General features: G+C 45.5%; 1 protein-coding gene across 1 annotated transcript in view; it reads left to right on the plus strand.

Moving 5' to 3' along the window:
• The window catches only part of kntc1 (kinetochore associated 1), a 263,597-nt gene that overhangs the window by 21,854 nt on the left and 222,367 nt on the right, over positions 1 to 19,376 (plus strand). Inside the window, exons 4-9 of the mRNA XM_072495542.1 lie at positions 3,994 to 4,109; positions 4,494 to 4,566; positions 8,671 to 8,748; positions 12,272 to 12,306; positions 12,400 to 12,507; positions 18,651 to 18,741. Of these exons, the coding sequence (XP_072351643.1) occupies positions 3,994 to 4,109; positions 4,494 to 4,566; positions 8,671 to 8,748; positions 12,272 to 12,306; positions 12,400 to 12,507; positions 18,651 to 18,741 (501 nt within the window). The remainder of the gene's footprint in view (positions 1 to 3,993; positions 4,110 to 4,493; positions 4,567 to 8,670; positions 8,749 to 12,271; positions 12,307 to 12,399; positions 12,508 to 18,650; positions 18,742 to 19,376) is intronic.

Raw genomic sequence — 19,376 nt, forward strand, 5'->3', positions numbered from 1 at the left:
TCTGTCCTGACGATCCTACCACTCAAAGTCAAAGTCCCATCCCTCATTTTCACGTAATCTTGTCACCTCTCTATGAATGTGATCCACCAGATTAATCAATTTTTCCTGAGTTATCAGGGATGTATGTGCAACAGTTACTTCCAATCAGGGCACAAGTGCCTCCCTTTTCAGCTAACAAGAAATCAAGGGCCATTCTATTCTGCAGGACAAACCGCTCTTTTATAGCAACCATCTGTTTCTATCTGGTTAACAGCTTGTGCAGTGTAATTAGCTACCTGCTCAAGGATGTCTCGTAGTTCGTATGCATTAGTGGCTATTCCTAATGGTGGTATCATTATTCTCAGCATTTGTAATGCCTATGCTTTTTTAAGTATGCAGTAATCACGAAGCCAGGCAATAGCTTCCGGAGTGGCTAAATGGAGCGCTCTCAGCACTCAGTCTTCAATGATGTGAGTCATTGATTGGGGTGCACCACAGCTGCAGTCCGGGTTCACTGCAAAGCCTTACTTGTACCAATTTATTGCACAAAGGTTTTGGCCCGTGTAGAAACGTTTGAGGAGTGCCCATTGTTGGCGTTGCAGGTTGAAGTCGGGTGGGTGGGCTGTGGGATCTGTGATGAGGAAGTTAATGGTGTGTTGCTTCCATTCTTACTGTCACAGGACCTCTGCTGTTATTCTATGGCATGGTGGTCTTAGCCATGTAGGTTGACCTGATGGGAGGTGAGCAGCAGGTTGATTGGCAAGGTCCTTGTTCAGTGGCTGGCTTGGGTTGATGTAAAAGCTTCCCCAGGAGCTTTCTTGTTGTAATCTCCCTCCTTGTGTGAGGGGCTGGGATGTTGCTCAGCACTGGGAAGCATGGGAGTTGAGTTGATTAGAGGGTACCCAAGATGATGTGCATTGTTGTGTAGAGCTGGGTATCTACAAAACTCGGTGTGGGATTAGTTGTACAATTCGTGCACAGCTCTCTGCAGTCAAGTCAACAATGATAAAAGCTTAAAGTCCTTAAGGTTTGAGCATCTGCACTCATGAAGAGCCAGCAAAGTTGCTTTGAAGGCTGTTTTGAGTTTTGATGTTTGCTGCTGTATTGCTCAGATTTTTTTTTGCATGCCAGTATTTGGTCAAGGGTAACACCAAGATAAACGGGATGCTCTGTGCGCTGTAAGTTATTGGAGCGGATAGAGCCAGAGGTGGAGAAAGTCTTGACAGCCGAACAAGCTTGCTTTTGGCGAGGGTGAAACACATGTGACAAGGTTCTTGCCCTAACCACCTTCATTGGAAATGGCTTTGAAAATAAACTTTCAAACCGGCGCTGTTTCAATCTCATTGCAGCGTACAACACAGTTTCCTTGTCAAAACTCAAAGATGTGGAGATGCTGCCGTTGGACTGGGGTGGGCACAGTAAGAAGTCTTACAACACCAGGTTATAGTCCAACAGGTTTGTTCAAATCACTAGCTTTCGGAGCGCAGCTTCTTCCTTCACCTGAGGATGACATTGGACCACTAGAAAATGTGGCTGGAGAAGTAATGAAAGGAAACAAAGAAATGGCAGACGAACTGAATAGTTACTTTGCATCAGTCTTCACCGTGGAAGACACCAGTGGGATGCCAGAGATCCAGGAGAACCAGGGGGCAGAGGTGAGTGCAGTGACCATTACAAAGGAAAAGATTCTGGGGAAACTGAAAGGTCTGAAGGTGGATAAGTCACCTGGACTGGATGGACTACACCCCAGTGTCCTAAAAGAGATAGCTGATGAAATTGTGGAGGCATTGGTGATGATCTTTCAGGAATCACTGGAGGCAGGAAGGGTCCCAGAGGACTGGAAGGTGGCTATTGTAACACCACTGTTTAAGAAGGGAGGGAGGCAGAAGAGGGGAAATTATAGGCCGGTTAGCCTGACTTCGGTCATTGGTAAGATTTTAGAGTCCATTATTAAAGGTGAAATCGCGGAGTACTTGGAAGTGCATGATAAAATAGGACTGAGTCAGCACGGCTTTGTCAAACGGAGGTCATGTCTGACAAACCTGTTCGAGTTCTTGAGGAGGTAACAAGGAAGTTAGACAAAGGAGAACCAGTGGACGTGATTTATTTAGATTTCCGGAAGGCCTTTGACAAGGTGCCGCATAGGAGACTGTTAAATAAGTTAAAAGCTCATTGTGTTCAGGGTAAGATCCTGGCATGGATGGAGGATTGGCTGACTGGCAGAAGGCAGAGAGTGGAGATAAAGGTGTCTTTTTCAGGATGGCAGCCGGTGAGTAGTGGTGTGCCTCAGGGTCTGTGCTGGGACCGCAACCTTTTACAATATACATTAATGATCTGGAAGAAGGCACTGAAGGCATTGTTGCTAAGTTTGCAGATGATACAAAGATCTGTAGAGGGACAGATCGTATTGAGGAAGCAAGGAGGCTGCAGAAGGACTTGGACAAGCTGGGAGAGTGGGCAATGGAGTGGCCAATGAAATACAATGTAGAAAAGTAAGGTTATGCACTTTGGAAGGAGGAATATAGACTATTTTCTAAATGGGGGAATGCTTCGGAAAGCAGAAGCACAAAGGGACTTGGGAGTCCTTGTTCACAATTCTCTTAAGGTTAATGTGCAGGTTCAATCGGCAGTTAATAAGGCAAATGCAATGTTAGCATTCATGTCAAGAGAGCTAGAATACAAGACCAGGGATGTACTTCTGAGGCTGTATAAGGCTCTGGTCAGACCCCATTTGGAGTATTGTGAGCAGTTTTGGGGCCCGTATATAAGGAAGGATGTGCTGGCCTTGGAAAGGGTCCAGAGGAGGTTCACAAGAATGATCCCAGGAATGAAGCGCTTGTCGCATGAGGAACGTTTGAGGACTATGGGTCTGTACTCGTTGGAGTTTAGAAGGATGAGGGGGGATCTTATTGAAACTTACAAGATACTGCGAGGCCTGGATCGAGTGGACGTGGAGAGGATGTTTCCGCTTGTAGGAAAAACTAGAACCAGAGGACACCATCTCAGACTAAAGGAACGATCCTTTAAAACCGAGATGAGGAGGAATTTCTTCAGCCAGAGGGTGGTGAATCTGTGGAACTCATTGCCGCAGAAGGCTGTGGAGGCCAAATCACAGTAGTGATTTAAGACAGAGATAGATAGGTTCTTGATTAATAAGGGGATCAGGGGTTATGGGGAAAAGGCAGGAGAATGGGAATGAGAAAATATCAGCCATGATTGAATGGCGGAGCAGACTCGATGGGCCGAGTGGCCTAATTCTGCTCCTATGCCTTATGGTCTTATGGAGCTTCCCAAGGATCTGTTCTCGTCCCAACCCTTTTCAATCTTTATCAACGATCTGCCTACAACCCACTCTCAAATTCATCTATGCTAATGATATCTGCTGTGCCTCTCTGGCTCGGACATTCTCTCTCTGAACTAGAGGCAACACTAAACAATGATGTTGTCAAGTTAGCCAACTTCTCTTAAGCATTCAGCCCAGCAGCAACAAAACCGTCTTAAGTATATTCCGCCTTTACAATGCCAGTGCCTAGAGGGAGCTCGGCATCTCCTTGAATGACAAGAGACTGAATCACGAACAACATCCTGTTTATCTTGGTGTTACCCATGACTGAATACTGACATACAAAAAAAGGTCCTTGTGTATGAAATTGACCTTTGACTTAGGATGATTTGAAAAATAACTTAGTTTGTCAGAATGATGTATGCACTCTAGTTAAAATTTCTTCAATTTGGGTCAATACTTCATGCTATGGATGACCATTGGCTGTCTTAAATACTGTGACCACAACAACAACTTGTATTTAGATAGCACTTTACATCATAAGTGGGGAGGTGCAGGGAGAGCATTCTCAAGCTTAACAAAGGCAGTAAGCATTGTAGATTTCTGAAGAAACATTTCTTTTGCCTTCTCGGAGCATATAATGGGAACCTGAACTCCTCCCATTATCTCTCAATCCGTTAGCTGTCCAAATTTCTGTTCAACATATCTGATTTCTAATTCATCTATTGTAGACACTGATGTGGATGTGGTGGCACTTTGTCAAGAAGGACAATTTCTGATGGTTGGAGAAAGAAATGGAAACCTTCATCTTTTGCATGTAAAGTCCAGACAGACACTCTTAACTAATGTAAGTGGCGATTTAGTTATGCACTTGTGGATAACTGTTGTAGACTTTTGTTGACCAAATGCCCTAATACTGAAGCATTTTTTGAGACGGTTGATAGCTTGAGGCTTTCACGATATGCGAGATTGCAGAGTAATTTGTCTGTTTTATTTGTACATAATCATTGATCTGCCAGCTTTAATGTTATGGCTTCCTATTAATGTCTGCTAATTATTTCTGGAAGTAAGATATGAACAATTTAATTCCATATTTGAAGTATTAGAAGTGTAATTGGTAATATTATTGCTAGAGTTATTGCATCCATTTACTGTATTTAGATTTTTGCACTGAAGTGTATAAATTCCCAAAATAACAATATTTATTTATACCTCTTGTCTCTTTTTGAAGTCACTGATGAAAAGCTCTTCAAAAGGGAAGACGTATCTAAGCCTTACTTTGGAGAGGGAAGCCCCTCATTCAGGTATATATATTTTTCATTACTATGCTATTCCTATTGGCCGGAAAGGAAGTATGTTCTTCAATTTAAATATTAAGGGCAGATGTTGCAATTAATGTGACAGATTATTTGTATTAATTGCAAGTCTAACCAGTCTTTTGCAGTATATTTATTCATTGAATTTTGAGACGGTTAGCTAGTTTTAAAATACTGCAGACTGAGTTTTAAAAATTATTTTAAATCAAACTATACTTCTGATTTTGGCTATGCTGTTGCAAGTATTTATTGCCATTATGCATCAGTGGCTGAGAGAGTGAATGTTGAAGGTGATGCATGAGGTACTTTTTTTCCCCTGGGTGATGTCAAGCCTTGTGTTGTTGGAACTGCCCTCATCCAGGCAAGTGGAGAGGATTCCATTACACTCCTGACTTGTGCCTCGTAGATGGTGGACAGGCTTTGAGAAGTTAGGAGGTGAATTACTCTGCCCAGGATTTCCCACCTTTGACCTCTTTTGTCGGCTTATTATTCATATGGCTGGTCCAGTTTAGTTTCTGGTCCGTGTTTGATCCCCAGGATGTTGATAGTGGGGGATTTGGCAATGGTAATGCGATTGAATGTGAGAGGGAGATGGTTAAATGCTCTCTTATCAGAGATAGTCATTGCCTGGCACTTGTGAGGCATGAATGTTGCTTGACACTTAGGAGCCCAAGCCTGAATATTGTCAAGGCCTTGCTGCATATGGACACAGACTGCTTCAGTATTTGAGGAATTGTAAATGGTGCTGAAATTGTACAATCATCTGCAAACATCACTACCTCTGACCCTGATGGAGGGAAGGTTACTGATTAAGCAGTTGAAAATGTTTGGGCCTAGGGCACTGCCGTGAGGAACTCCTCCAGTGATGTCATGGGACTGAGGTGATTGTTCTACTTTGTGCTAGGTATGACCCCAATCAGCGGAGAGTTTTTCCCTTTGATTCCCACAGACTTGCTTAGCCTCTTGATGCCACACATGGTCAAATATTGCCTTGATGTCAAGGGCAGTCACTGGAGTTCAGTTCTTTTGTCCATGTTTGGACCAAGGATGTTTTGAGATGAGTAACCCTGGCAGAACTCAAACTGAGCATCAGTGGACTGGTTATTCCTGTGTTGGTTCTGCTTGATCGCATTGTTGACAGCACTTGCTGATATAAAACCGAAGGATTTAATTTTCCAAATCTCGTGGCCATAATACTTGTACAACTTTAAATAAATATCTTTGCCTATTAAGGTTCCTTTGTTCCTCCCCATTTGAAAATTGACTCTTTTGAGGTGCACTTCTTCCACCTATTCTTGCTTCTAATTTTATCATGTCATGTTTTTCTACATTGACTTGTGTGCTAACCTATCTGTTCTCCGCCAATCTCCTCGCAATTTTCCAATTTAAAAATTTGGGGGGTCATCAGCACATTTCAATGTTATTCCTTTGGTTCCCAATCAAAATCATGAAGCCCATATAATTTGTACACATGCTCAATAGAAGAGCAATCAGAATGCCATGTACTACATTTATTTTTCAATCTGAGACATGTTGTTTTACCCCTATCCTTCACATTACACTCGGTGATCATCTTTGCCTCTTTGACCACATTCACATTATTGTAAGTCACTAACTTGTCTTGAATACTAATTTTTCAAATGCTTAAAATTCACCGAAACCACATTTTTAAAATCTCTCCTCCTTTTATATGTTTAGATTATTCAGACCCAGCTTGCCTTTAAGACCTCTGTACTGACTGGACTTGAATGGCTTTTACTTCTCCAAGTGCTGCTTAATTCCACACTATTAACGCTCCAGTATTTTAACAACACCTGAAGTAAAGGACATTTGCTATCTTCCAGTCCTCCGGCACGGTTTCTCTTTCCAGTGGCAGTTTGTCACATTATGGTCTGTGCTGCTGCTATCTTTTTTTTGATTTTCCCCAGCGGATGCTTGATGCAATCCATTAGGTGCTGGTGATTTGTCTGTATAGCGTTATAGAAATTCTGTAAGTAACACTTATCTTTAAATAATAGCCTAAGCTTGATGGTTCTAAATTTCCAATATTATCTTGTTGCTTAGCATAAAAACAAAGTGCTGGAAAAATTCAACAGGTCTGGCTGCATCCGTGGAGAGTGAACCAGAGTTAACGTATGACTTCTTAGAAACAGATCGGAATAGAAGAGCCATATTGCACTTGACGTTAACTCTGTTTCTCTCGCAACAGACGTTGCCAGACAAATTGCATTTTTCCAGCATTCTTTGTTTTTATTTCAAATCTCTGGCATCTGTGGTATTTTCCTTTTATTTTTGTGTTTACTTGGTATTCAGGGCAACATGGTGGCACAGTGGTTAGCACTGCTGTCTAACGGCAGCATTTAATAACCTTTATTGCCACAAGTTGGCTTACATTAACACTGCAATGAAGTTACTATGAAAAGCCCCGAGTCGCCACATTCTGGCGCCTGTTCGGGTACACAGAGGGAGAATTCAGAATATCCAATTCACCTGACAGTATGTCTTTCGTGACTTGTGGGAGGAAACCGGAGCACCCGGAGGAAACCCACGAAGACATAGGGAGAACGTGCAGACTCCGTAGAGACAGTGACCCAAGCCGGGAATTGAACCTGGGATGCTGAAGCTGTGAAGCAACAGTGTTACCCACTGTGCTACCATGCTGCCCACAAGGTCCCAGGTTTGATTCCGGCTCTGGGTCACTGTCTGTGTGGAGTTTGCACATTCTCCCAGGGTTTGCGTGGGTTTCGCCCCCAAAACCCAAAGATGTGCAGGGTAGGTGGATTGGCCACACTAAATTGCCCCTTAATTGGAAAAAATTAATTGGGTACTCTAAATTTAAAAAAAACTTGGTATTCATCACTCCTACAAAATTTGCCCCCTTCTCTTAGCTATGCATCTACTGTGGCTGGTCTCTTACCACTTGTGTACCTATTAAAAATTATTGTATTGTCTTTCAGTAGATTTTTCTTCAGATTTCAATCTTGTCCAATACAAACGATTCCTTCATTAGAACATACAGTGCAGAAGGAGGCCATTCAGCGCATTGTATCTGCACCGTAAGCCCTCACTTCAACCCTATCCCCGTAACCCATTAACCCCTTCTAACCTTTTTGGTCACTAAGGGCAATTTATCATGGCCAATCCACCTAACCTGCACGTCTTTGGACTGTGGGAGGAAACCGGAGCACCCAGAGAAAACTCACACACACACTGGGAGAACGTGCAGACTCCGCACAGACAGTAACCCAGCGGGGAATCGAACCCGGGACCCTGGCACTGTGAAGCCACAGTGCCAGCCACTTGTGCTACCGTGCTGCCCATCTTAATGACAAACTCCCAGGGGATAATCTTTAAAATCTCTTTAATGATAGATGAGATATTGTTGGATAATTCACCCCATCAAGGGCACGAAATCCAGAGCAGGGATACAATTCTCTGTTTCAGTTTAATGTAATAAGTCTCCAAATGACAGATCAATGCTTTTCTCAAAATGAAATTGTCACAAAGGATTAAGTAATTGCCTTTTTTAAATGGTTTTAAAAGAAAGCTTGCAAGTTCTGCCAATTCTGAGTTGTTGGACATTCCTGATTGTCGTTGCTCTGTTATAAATGGCGTGCATTCAGCTAATCCTGAGGCTCTGCAATTTCCCTCCCTCAACCTTGCCATCTCCCTCCCACGATAGTCTCTTAAAGAAACTCCTGAAGATCTACTCTTCTGACTAAGCTTTTGGCTACTTTCCATAATTCATTAATGTAGTTTAGCGTTAAATCTTTATCTGATAAATACTCCTTCCTAAATTCGGCTTGGAGTAATTTATATCAGTCTGCTCTTCTCTTTTTGCTTCCCCTTGTCTTTGTTTTTTCTTCATTTCTGCAGGCTGTGGTGATGAGGATATGCCATCAGTTTCTTTCTTGGTGGCCTTTTTTTCCCCTTTCAAAATTGGTTCAGTCGTGAAACTTTGCTTCAGTCGTGAAACTGTAATGGACAACTATCTCCTGACAGCAATTGAATCATTAATGTCTGTTTAAGATGATGGTTCTTGATCTATCAGTGATGTTTCACTGCTGTACTCATTTTTTATTTTAATTTTAGGTACCTACTATATGGTCTTGCTAACGAGCACCGGTTTCTTCTGGATTTCATGTCTTCAGCTTGCCAGACTTCAACAAGGTAAAAAAAAGGATTTACTTTATTTTTGGAAAGGGACAGAAAAATGGGGTGAGTGAGAACAGGTGCAAACATTTTGGGAAACGATTCCGCCACTAATGGTGGTGCAGAGGTGGTGGAAGTAATACATATAAGGCTAAAATTGGAGGACCAAAGGAAACAAGAATGACTTATATTTATATAGCACCTTTTAACAAACCAAAGTGTCCCAATTTGCTTCACAGGAGCATTCTAAAACAAAAGTAGGACACCAAGCCTCATAAGGACATGTTAGGTCGGGGAGGTAGGGTTGAAGGTGTATCTTAAGAGGGGAAACTAAGTAGAGAGTTTGCAAGAAGAATAATCTAGAGCTTGGGATCTAGGCAGCTGGTGGCATGACCGCTAATGGTGACATAATTAAAATTGGGGATACACAGGAGGTCAGGATTAGAGGATTTCTTGGAGGGTTGTGGAGTTGGAGTACATTAATGATAGAGAGGGGAAAGGTCATGGCCAATTTTAAAAAAAAACAAAGATAAAAATTTTAAAATCAAGACTTTGCTTGACAAGGAGCCATGTAGGTCAATGAATCAATGAGTATAGGTTATTGGGGAATGGGACTTGCTGTGAGTTATGACACGGGCAACAGATTTTCGACCTCCATTTTAACAAAGGGTGAAATCTGGGAGACCAGCCAGGAGTGTGTTACAATAATTGAGTATGAAGATAACAAAGATGTGGAAGAGGGTTTCAGCAGTGGATGAGCTCAGATGGGAGTAAAGATGGGTGGTGTTATGGATGTGGAAATGGGCAGTCTTGGTGATGGCATACATGGATCAAATGTGACATCAAGGTTGCAAACAGACTGGCTTAATCTCTGACTGCATCCATGGAAAGGGATGGAGTTGGTGACTAGGGAATAGAGGGGACTGAAAATGATGGCTTCAGTCTTGCTACTAGTTAATTCTGCTCATCAAATACTGGATGTTGGATAATCAGTGGACGAGAAACAGGTAGAATAAAGGATGAAAAATGTTGCTGAAATGTGGTTTAACAAGGCTGTTGAGAAATTGAAAATTGGGCAAAGCTCACAATTTTAATACAATGGGATGAGGGGTTGGGACTCAGTGAGGGGGTGAATGATGGGTGAACAGGACGTGATTTAGGAAAGGATACGGGCCAGCTGAAACTTTGTGGTTTGTGGAGGGTGAAAATGCGGAGCTGTCAAAAGCATGGACTGGGATGAGGCAGCAATCGGTAATGAGGTTGCCAATGATGTTCACACACCAATCTGTAGCCTCCGTAATAGGATATGACATGGTTTTTTTGATAGGTGAGATCAATTTGGCACAAATCAAGATGCCAAAGTTTTGCAAGATCTGGTTTAATCTCTTGAGATGGGAGGTAGGTGAAGGAGAGGTGAAGTCTGTGTACTGTGGGCAGTGACTTCATTCTTCCCAGTGTTAAATTGGCGGCATGGTGGTACAGTGGTTAGCACTGCATTGCCAGGGCCCAGGTTCAATTCCGACCCTGGGTGACTGTGTGGAGTTTGCACGTTCTCCCCATGTCTGCATATTTGTGCTCCTGTTTCCTCCCAAAGACCAAAACTGTGCAGATTAGGTGGATTAGTCATGCTATATTACCCCTTAGTGTCTAAAGATGTGCAGGTTACATGGGGTTACGAGGATAGGGGACTGGAGTAGGCCTAGGTCGGGTGCTCTTTCAAAGGGTTGGTGCAGATTCGATGGGCTGAACGATCTCCTGCATTGTAGGGATTCTACGGCTATGGAAATTGTGGTTCATTATTATTTGATGTCAGATAGGCACTCAACTTGGTTGAGAGACTTGATAAGAGCAGCTGGGTGTCATCTCATTAATTGTAGAAGATGTGAATGAAATCACAACAGGGCAGCAAGTCAATGAGAACACAACTTTTTTTTTGGGGGGGGGGTGGGGGGAGGTCTGCAGGGTGGGAAGAAAATCTATTTTTGTAGATGCACTTGCTGAGTTTTGAAAGGTAGGAATGGAACTTGAGCTATACTTCAAGCAGACAGCCGTAAAGCTTTGGCCAGAGCTGTGTATTGTAGTGTTTGCCACGACCATCTCCAATTTTTTCTTTAAACAGTGCATGTCGGGGTGCCAGCAAAATGGCTAGATTAGGCATAAATTTCCCAAAATAATTAATGAGGCGTAAGAACCACATAGTTCCGTTGTGTTTCTTGATGTCCGAGCTCCTTTTATGGCCATTACCTTGTCTTCTATGGGTTCTAAGCTGTCCAAAGGGAAGCTACCTCGCTTGCCTGAAACACACATTTCTCTCTTAAGGATCGGGATTTGGGTTTATTGTCACGTGTACTGAGATACAGTGAACAGTATTGTTCTATGTATAGTCCAAACGAACATGGAAAAAATGTTTGCGGCATTCTGAAGGCAAATGCTTTTCACTCTGATGTAGTACTCATTGCTAAACTCAAAAGGTTTATCGAACACCATAAAAAATTAACTCTAATTCTGTTTCTCATTGATATGTAAATAAAATATAATGCAAAATATGCCGAGTCTTTGATGCCTCCTTTGAATGGACTATTGTCGATTTGTTTTGAGATAAAAGTTTGTTTTCAAAATAGCAATATTTCCTTAAAGTACAATGCAGCCCCAGCCCAGGGCTACCACCACTGCCACTCGAGGTTCGAGTCAGGATTTAAAAATGAATTGAAATGAAATGAAAATTGCTTATTGTCACGAGTAGGCTTCAAATGAAGTTACTGTGAAACGCTCCTAGTCGCCACATTCCGGCGCCTGTTCGGGGAGGCTGGTACGGGAATTGAACCGTGCTGCTGGCCTGCCTTGGTCTGCTTTAAAAGCCAGCGATTTAGCCTTGTGTGCTAAACCAGTGCTGAGTTCTGTGTATAGTCCAGATAGATAATCTTTTTTATTGTCACAGGTAGGCTACATTAACATTGCAATGAAGCTACTGTGAAAATCTAATCGCCACACTCTGGTGCCTGTTCGGGTACACTGAGGGAGAATTCAGAATGCCCAATTCACCGAACAAGCACATCTTTCCCCAACTTTTTTTCTTAATTTTTTCCAATTTAGGGGCAATTTTACTGTGGCCAATCCACCTACCCTGCACATCTTTTTGGGTTGTGGGGGTGAGATCCATGCAGACAGGGGGAGAATTTGCAAACTCCACATGGACAGTGACCCGGGGTCGGGATCGAACCTGGATCCTCGACGCCATGAGGCAACAATGCTAACCACTGCGCCACCATGCCACCCCTTAACGCTCCACAATATTAGGAACTCTCTTGCCTCTGTTCATGACCTCTGGAACGTCTTTCAAGTTATTCTTAATGCATGACATCCATCCCCATGCCACCAGATCTTGGCTTGCCCAATGCTACTATATGCCTTCAATCTACACTTCTAAATCACTAACTGTTCATCATAATGACTTGACTCGTTTGTCTATTACTGATTTGAAAGTTTTGTTTCATTTGATTTATCATTTCTGGTATTCTGATTTTTCTTTTCTTTATTACAGCAATTGAGATGACGGACTTTGACACAACAAAAGCAGTAAGATCCCAACACTTTTCATGTCACAATGCTATGTCTTTATACTGCAGAAAACCACGTTGTGGTTCAATTTTCTTTTCTTTTTCCTGTTAGCTAAAAGAACAGATCAAGATCAAATATATTCAGACTGAGGATAAGCACACAGATGGCTGTAACCATGCAGTGATTGACTGTTCGAAAAATGTTAAACTGCTTATTGGGGTAAGTTTTCCCCCCCATTAGTTTTGCAAGTTATTTGACATTAGTTATTGTTTGCAAATCTAACTCATGATTTGCAACACTAGTATCACAAATGAAGCTGAGACCTGCAATCAAGCTACTATCAATGAAAGTACCCAGAATGGCATATGTTCTGTTTATCTGGGGAGAGGTTAACTGTACTTAGTAGGGTACAGTAGTGCTTGTAGGTAATCTGGAGTCTAAAGCACAATTGTGAAGTTTACCAGAGTCTTTCTTTATCTGACTTATACCCTTTAAGACCACTGTTTAAGTTCTCTTTATGGAGAAATGATGTAAGTCAACAATTCATGATAATTGTAACAGTTCATCAGTTCCTAAAGTAAGTTTGAGGGCAATTTAAGTTGCTTATGCAATTCTGAATTCCTATTCTAATCCAGTTTAAAATCACTGTGCAGTTGAATTTTGGTCGGGGTTCTCCCAATCCTAGTGTAATGATGTTGGAGGATCTGCACTGTTTACACTGTCTCTCCATCCTGTCTGCATCATTTATAGCGGATGATTAGAACCGCCACAGACATTCAGCCGTTTCGTTTTGCAAAGGTTCGCTTGCTTACATGATTGGGGGATTTATGCCAAACACAAGCATACATAATAAAATCAGAAACAAGAGAATTTCTGGAGAAAGTTTGTGTTCGGCAGTTTTGGAAAAACCTCTCCATTTGCTTGCATTTGGATTTGCAAACTGATTTTAACTTGTTTAATAATGTAAGAACTTGGGAATAATTCAAATGCTTGTTTGAAAATGCAGTGGTTTATTGTACAACAGGCTTTTTTGTTTCCTGTATATTTATTTAAATAAAGGCATTGGCAACATTTTTTGCCATGCAAAACACAGCACCTGAACCAGGTACCAGAGGGCACCTACAACTATGGAGCCCAATGCCAATCAAAGTGAGCACCTGATGCACGATCAATGACCACTAAAGCGAGGTTGTAGTCCAACTGAAGGCTTTAATAAGCTAGATGTTTCTCCCAGCAACTCAGGTACAGAATGAAGGCTGCTGGGGCGGCACGGGCTCTTATACCCCGCCTAGCATGGCGGAGCTACCATACAGCTTGACCAATCGGAAGCATACAATTTCTACCAATGGTGTTCCAGCATTACCAGGTACCGTAATACCTCTACTCCCACATTCACACCCTGTTAAAAAAGAGTCCAGCGGGGGTGGTGGCCTGATACTGCAAACATGGCAACGTGGTAGAATTAGATATGGAGGGACCGTAATACCCCCATACAGCGTTTTGTAACTATTTACAATTCTAGTAACTATTTACAATTTATGATTAAAATTTACAATTTAAAATGAAGCAATCAGTCGATCGGGGGCCCTGGTCGTCCTCTGTGATCGTCGGAGCTTCGTTGGTGACTCCAGTGGAGGCTCGGGCGTCTGTGACTCCGGGAACATGACCTCGATCTCTGTGGCAGCTTCGACACCCCTAGACGGTGGTGGGGGAAACGGTTGACCTGGAAGGGAGTGCCTGCGGGGTACGTCGGTGGGTGGGGGGGCCTAGACGGGGCCGGTGGAAGGACCGATCCTCCTGTAAGATGCTCTGGTGGAGGGGAGGGTTGGACTGGTGGCTGGGGTGTGCGTGGGGCTCCGGTGGGCGCCAGGTCTCGTAGGGAGACCATATCTTGTCGGCTGTCGATGTACGGACGTAGGCATACTGGGGATTAGCGTGGAGAAGATGGACCCTCTCGACCAATGGGTCCGACTTGCGCGCCCGCACGTGTTTTCGGAGCAGGATGCGTCCCTGAGCTGCCAGCCAGGTCGGGAGCGAGGACTTCCCGAGGAGGACTTCCTGGGGAAGACAAGAAGTTTGTGAGGTGTCTGGTTGGTTGTGGTACAAAGCAGTGACTGGATGGAGTGGAGGGCATCCGGGAGGACTTCCTGCCAGCGGGAGACTGGGAGATTCCTGGACCGTAGGGCCAGTAGGACGGTCTTCCAGACCGTTCCGTTCTCCCTCTCTACCTGTCCGTTACCCCGGGGGTTGTAACCGGTCGTCCTGCTCGAGGCGATGCCCTTGCTGAGCAGGAATTGACGCAGTTCGTCGCTCGTAAAGGAGGACCCCCTATCACTATGTATGTAGGCGGGGAACCCGAACAGTGCAAAGATGCTATGGAGGGCCTTGATGACGGTGGTTGCGGTCATGTTGGGGCAGGGGATGGCGAATGGGAACCGGGGGTACTCTTCAATCATGTTCAGGAAGTACGTGTTGCGGTCGGTGGAGGAGAGGGGGCCTTTGAAGTCCATGCTGAGGCGTTCAAAGGGACGGGAAGCCTTTATCAGGTGCGCTTTCTCTGGCCGGTAGAAGTGCGGTTTGCACTCCGCGCAGATTTGGCAGTCCCTGGAGGCTGTCCTGACCTCCTCGATGGAGTAGGGCACGTTGCGGGTCTTGATAAAGTGGGAAAAGCGAGTGAACCCCGGTTGGCAGAGGTCCTCGTGGAGGGCTCGGAGGCCGTCCACTTGTGTGGTGGCACATGTGCTGCGGGACAGGGCATCAGGAGGCTCGTTTAGCTTCCCGGGACGATACAAGATCTCGTAGTTGTCGGTGGAGAGTTTGATCCTCCACCGCAAGATCATATTGTTTTTTATCTTGCCCCGTTGTGCATTATCGAACATGAAAGCAACCGACCGTTGGTCAGTGAGGAGAGTGAATCTCCTGCCGGCCAGGTAATGCCTCCAATGTCGCACAGCTTCTACCATGGCCTGGGTCTCCTTTTCGACTGAGGAGTGGCGGATTTCGGAAGCACGGAGGGTACATGAGAAAATGGCCACGCCCGCTTGGTTGAGGATGGCCGCCAGAGCTACGTCAGACGCGTCGCTCTCGACCTGGAAGGATAGGGACTCATCGATGGTGTGCATCGTGGCCTTTGCAATGTCCATCTTGATGCGGCTGAAGGCCTGGCGGGCCTCTGCGACAGGGGAAAAGGTGTGGATTGGATCAGGGGACGGGCCTTGTCCGCATAGTTGGGGACCCACTGAAAAACCCAGGCAGCGCTTCAGGGCCTGGAGCAGTGAGGAAGGGGGAACTCCATAAGGGGCACATGCGTTCAGGGTCGGGGCCTATAACTCCATTTCGCACTACGTAGCCGAGGATGGCTAGATGGTCGGTGCTAAACACGCATTTATCCTTGTATGTAAGGCTAAGGATCTTTGTGGTCTGGAGGAATTTTCAGAGGTTGGTGGCGTGGTCCTGCTGGTCGTGGCCACAGATGGTGACATTATCGAGATACGGGAATGTTGCCCGTAACCCGTACCGGTCAGCCATTCGGTCCATCTCACGCTGGAAGACCGAGACCCCGTTATTGACATCGAAGGGAACCCTTAAGAAATGATAGAGCTGCCCGTCTGCCTCGGAGGCAGTGTATTTGCGGTCACTAGTGCGGATGGGGAGCTGGTGGTAGGTGGACTTAAGATCCACCGTGGAGAAGACCTTGTAATGTGCGATCCTGATCTCCAGGTCGGATATGCGGGGGAGAGTGTACGCGTTCAGCTGCGTAAACCTGTTGATGGTCTGACTGTAGTCGCTGACCATCCTATGCTTCTCCCCGGTCTTTACCACCACTACTTGAGCTCTCCAGGGACTGTTGCTAGCTTCAATGACTCCTTCCCTCAGTAGCCTTTGGACCTCTGACCTAATTACGAATAAAGATCCGGTCCTGGGCACTGTACCGTCTGCTCGTGGTGGCGACGGGTTTGCAATCCGGGGTGAGGTTTGCAAACAGGGAAGGCGGGTCGACCTTAAGGGTCGCGAGGCCGCAGACCGTGAGGGGGGTATAGGGCCGCCGAATTTGAAAGTTAGACTTTGGAGATTACACTGGAAGTCTAAACCTAGGAGTGTGGCCGCGCAGAGGTGGGGAAGGACGTAGAGCCGGTAATTTGGATGATGAGGTTTGCTACACAAAACTCCTTTATCTCTACTGAGTGGGAACCGGAGGCCAGGGAGATTTTTTGATTAACTGGGTGGACGAGGAGAGAACAGCGCCTTACCGTGTCGGGGTGTATGAAGCTCTCCGTGCTCCCAGAGTCGATTAGGCAGGACGTCTCGTGCCCGTTGATAAATACAGTCGTTGTAGCAGTTGAGAGTGTTCGTGGCCGGGACTGATCCAGAGTCACTGAGGCTAATCGCAGCAGTTGAGTGTTCTCTTCGGGCAGTGTGTGGTCAGCCGAGCTGGGGTCCTGGGGGTCCATCCAAGATGGCGTCTCCCATCGGTCGCACATCGCTGGGGGTGCACAAAATGAGGGCATCCATCCATTTAACGTGGTGTACGCAGGACAAGATGGCGGTGCCCGAGGGCCGCACGTGGCCCTGGAGTAGGAAGATGGCGCCCGCTGGCCGCACGGGGGCCATGGAGAGGTTTGTGGTGGTGGTCCGCATTCGCCGCCGGAGACCGCGGCAACCGCACGGGCCTGGCATACCACCACAAAATGGCCCTTTTTACCGCATCCCTTGCAGGTGGATGCGCGGGCCGGGCAGCGCTGGCGGGGGTGCTTGGCCTGCCCGCAAAAGTAGCAGCGGGGCCCCCCGGGGTTGCCGGGCCGCCTTGCAGCACAAGCTTGTGGGGGGATGGGGATGTCTCTGGGTCGGCTGCGGAGGGGTTCCACGCTGCCCAGGGGGCTGCCGCGCGGTCGGGAACGTAAGCGCGAGCGTTTCTCGAGGCCACATCCAGGGTGCCTGCAAGGGCCCGTGCCTCCTCGAGACCGAGAGTGTCTTTTTCCTGCAATCGCTGGCGGATTTGGGAGGACAGCATACCTGCCACGAAAGCGTCCCGGAGTTCAGTGTGTTCGCTCGCCGAAACTTGCGGACAGCTGCAGTTTCTCCCCAACACCAGGAGTGCACGGTAGAATTCTTCCAGCGATTTTTTTTCCCAGGGATTTGTTGCCTCGTTGCTAGCAGATGTCGGGTGTAGACCTGGTTTACCGGGCGAATATAATGTCCTTTTAGCAGCTCTATTGCTGCATCGAAGTCTTCCGCTTCCTCGATGTGGGTGCAAATCTCCGGGCTCACCCTCGAGTGCAGGACTTGCATTTTCTGTTCTCCTGTGGGTGTGTTTTCGGCCGTCCCGAGATATCCTTTAAAACACGGCAGCCAGTGCTTGAAGATTGCCGCTGCGTTCACCGCGTGGGGGCTGAGTTGCAGACACTCCGGCTTGATTCGGAGCTCCATTCCTTTAAATCTAGCTTATTAAATTGATGCACGATCAATGACCACTAAAGCGAGGTTGGAGTCCAACTGAAGGCTTTAATAAGCTAGATGTTTCCCCCCCAGCAGCTCAGGTACAGAATGAAGGTGGCTGGGGCGGCATGGCTCTTATACCCCGCCTAGCAGGGCGGAGCTACCATACAGCTTGACCAGTTGGAAGCATACAATTTCTACCAGTGGTGTTCCAGCATTACCAGGTACCGTAATACCTCTACTACCACAGCACCTTCAGTCGAACAATGAATGTATTTGGCGTTTCCTTTTTGGGAGCACGGTGGCACAGTGGTTAGCACTGCTTTCTCACAGCGCCAGGGACCCGGGTTCAATTCCAACCTCAGGTGACTCTGGAGTTTGCACTTTCTCCCCGTCTCTGCATGTGTTTCCTCTGGATGCTCTTGTTTCTGCCCACAGTCCAAAGATGTGCAGGTCAGGTAGATTGGCCATGCTAAATTGCCCAATCATGTCCAGAGGTTGGCTGGGGTTATGAGAATTGGGGCCTATGTGGGGTGGGCTTTCGAAGGGCAAGTGCAGACTCGATGAGCCAAATGGCCTCCATCTGCACTGTAAATTCTATGATTCTAAGGCCCCCTTCTGCACTGAGGGATTCTATTATTTAATCTTTTCCCTTAAATTCTGTAACATGGAACATCTCTTGCTCTGCTTGTATTCACAATGTGCTGCAGAGAGGATATTGGCAATCTATTTGGGTGTAACGTATATAATGGAAATAGATGTATGTAATGTGTAAACTTGTGCATGAAGGGATATTGTAATCTCAAACTGCATTTTTTATATCATCAAGGCAAAGCTTTCTGACCTAATTATAATTGTTTGTACTGCCTTAATAAATATGTGCAAGAGAGAGAAATTATTTTTGCTCCTATTTTATTGTACCGCAGGGTGCAGGTGACTATATATTATCAACATGGAATATGAATACTATCAAGGATATAGAAGTCAGCAATGTGTTTGATTCATCCATATTGAAAGGTAAATGTGAAATTTGAACACTGAAAAATGAAATGAAAATGAAAAGAAAATCACTTATTGTCACAAGTAGGCTTCAAATGAAGTTACTGTGAAAAGCCCCTAGTCGCCACATTCCGGCATGTGTTTGGGGAGGCTGGTACGGGAATTGAACCGTGCTGCTGGCCTGCCTTGGTCTGCTTTCAAAGCCAGCTCTTTAGCACTGTGCTAAACGATCCCCAATCACCATTCCACAAATACTTATTGCTATAACTGTGTGTCTTCATACATTCCGGCTTTTTTAAAATATCGTGCAATTAACATCACTTTTTCTTATTCACTTAATCACACTGCCCTTAACGTGGGACCAGTGTACAGTAATCTTCATTCCTGCCATAAATATCAATTCTCAATGAAGATTTTAGTGCGTGATTTTGAAGAGCCCCTTACTAGTTAATGTCTCTTTCCTGCCTTCACATGCTATTACAGAAAATCAAAATGGGAATGATGGTTAAGATTAGCATCCAGTGGAACGGTGGCATAGTGGTTAGCACTGTTGTTTCATGGCGCTGAGGACCCAGGTTCGATCCCGGCCCCGGGTCACTCTCCGTGTGGAGTTTGCACATTCTGCGTCTGCGTGGGTCTGACCCCCACGACCC

This window comes from Scyliorhinus torazame, chromosome 1, assembly GCF_047496885.1.
Source record: "Scyliorhinus torazame isolate Kashiwa2021f chromosome 1, sScyTor2.1, whole genome shotgun sequence".
In the NCBI taxonomy this organism is placed as follows: domain Eukaryota; kingdom Metazoa; phylum Chordata; class Chondrichthyes; order Carcharhiniformes; family Scyliorhinidae; genus Scyliorhinus; species Scyliorhinus torazame.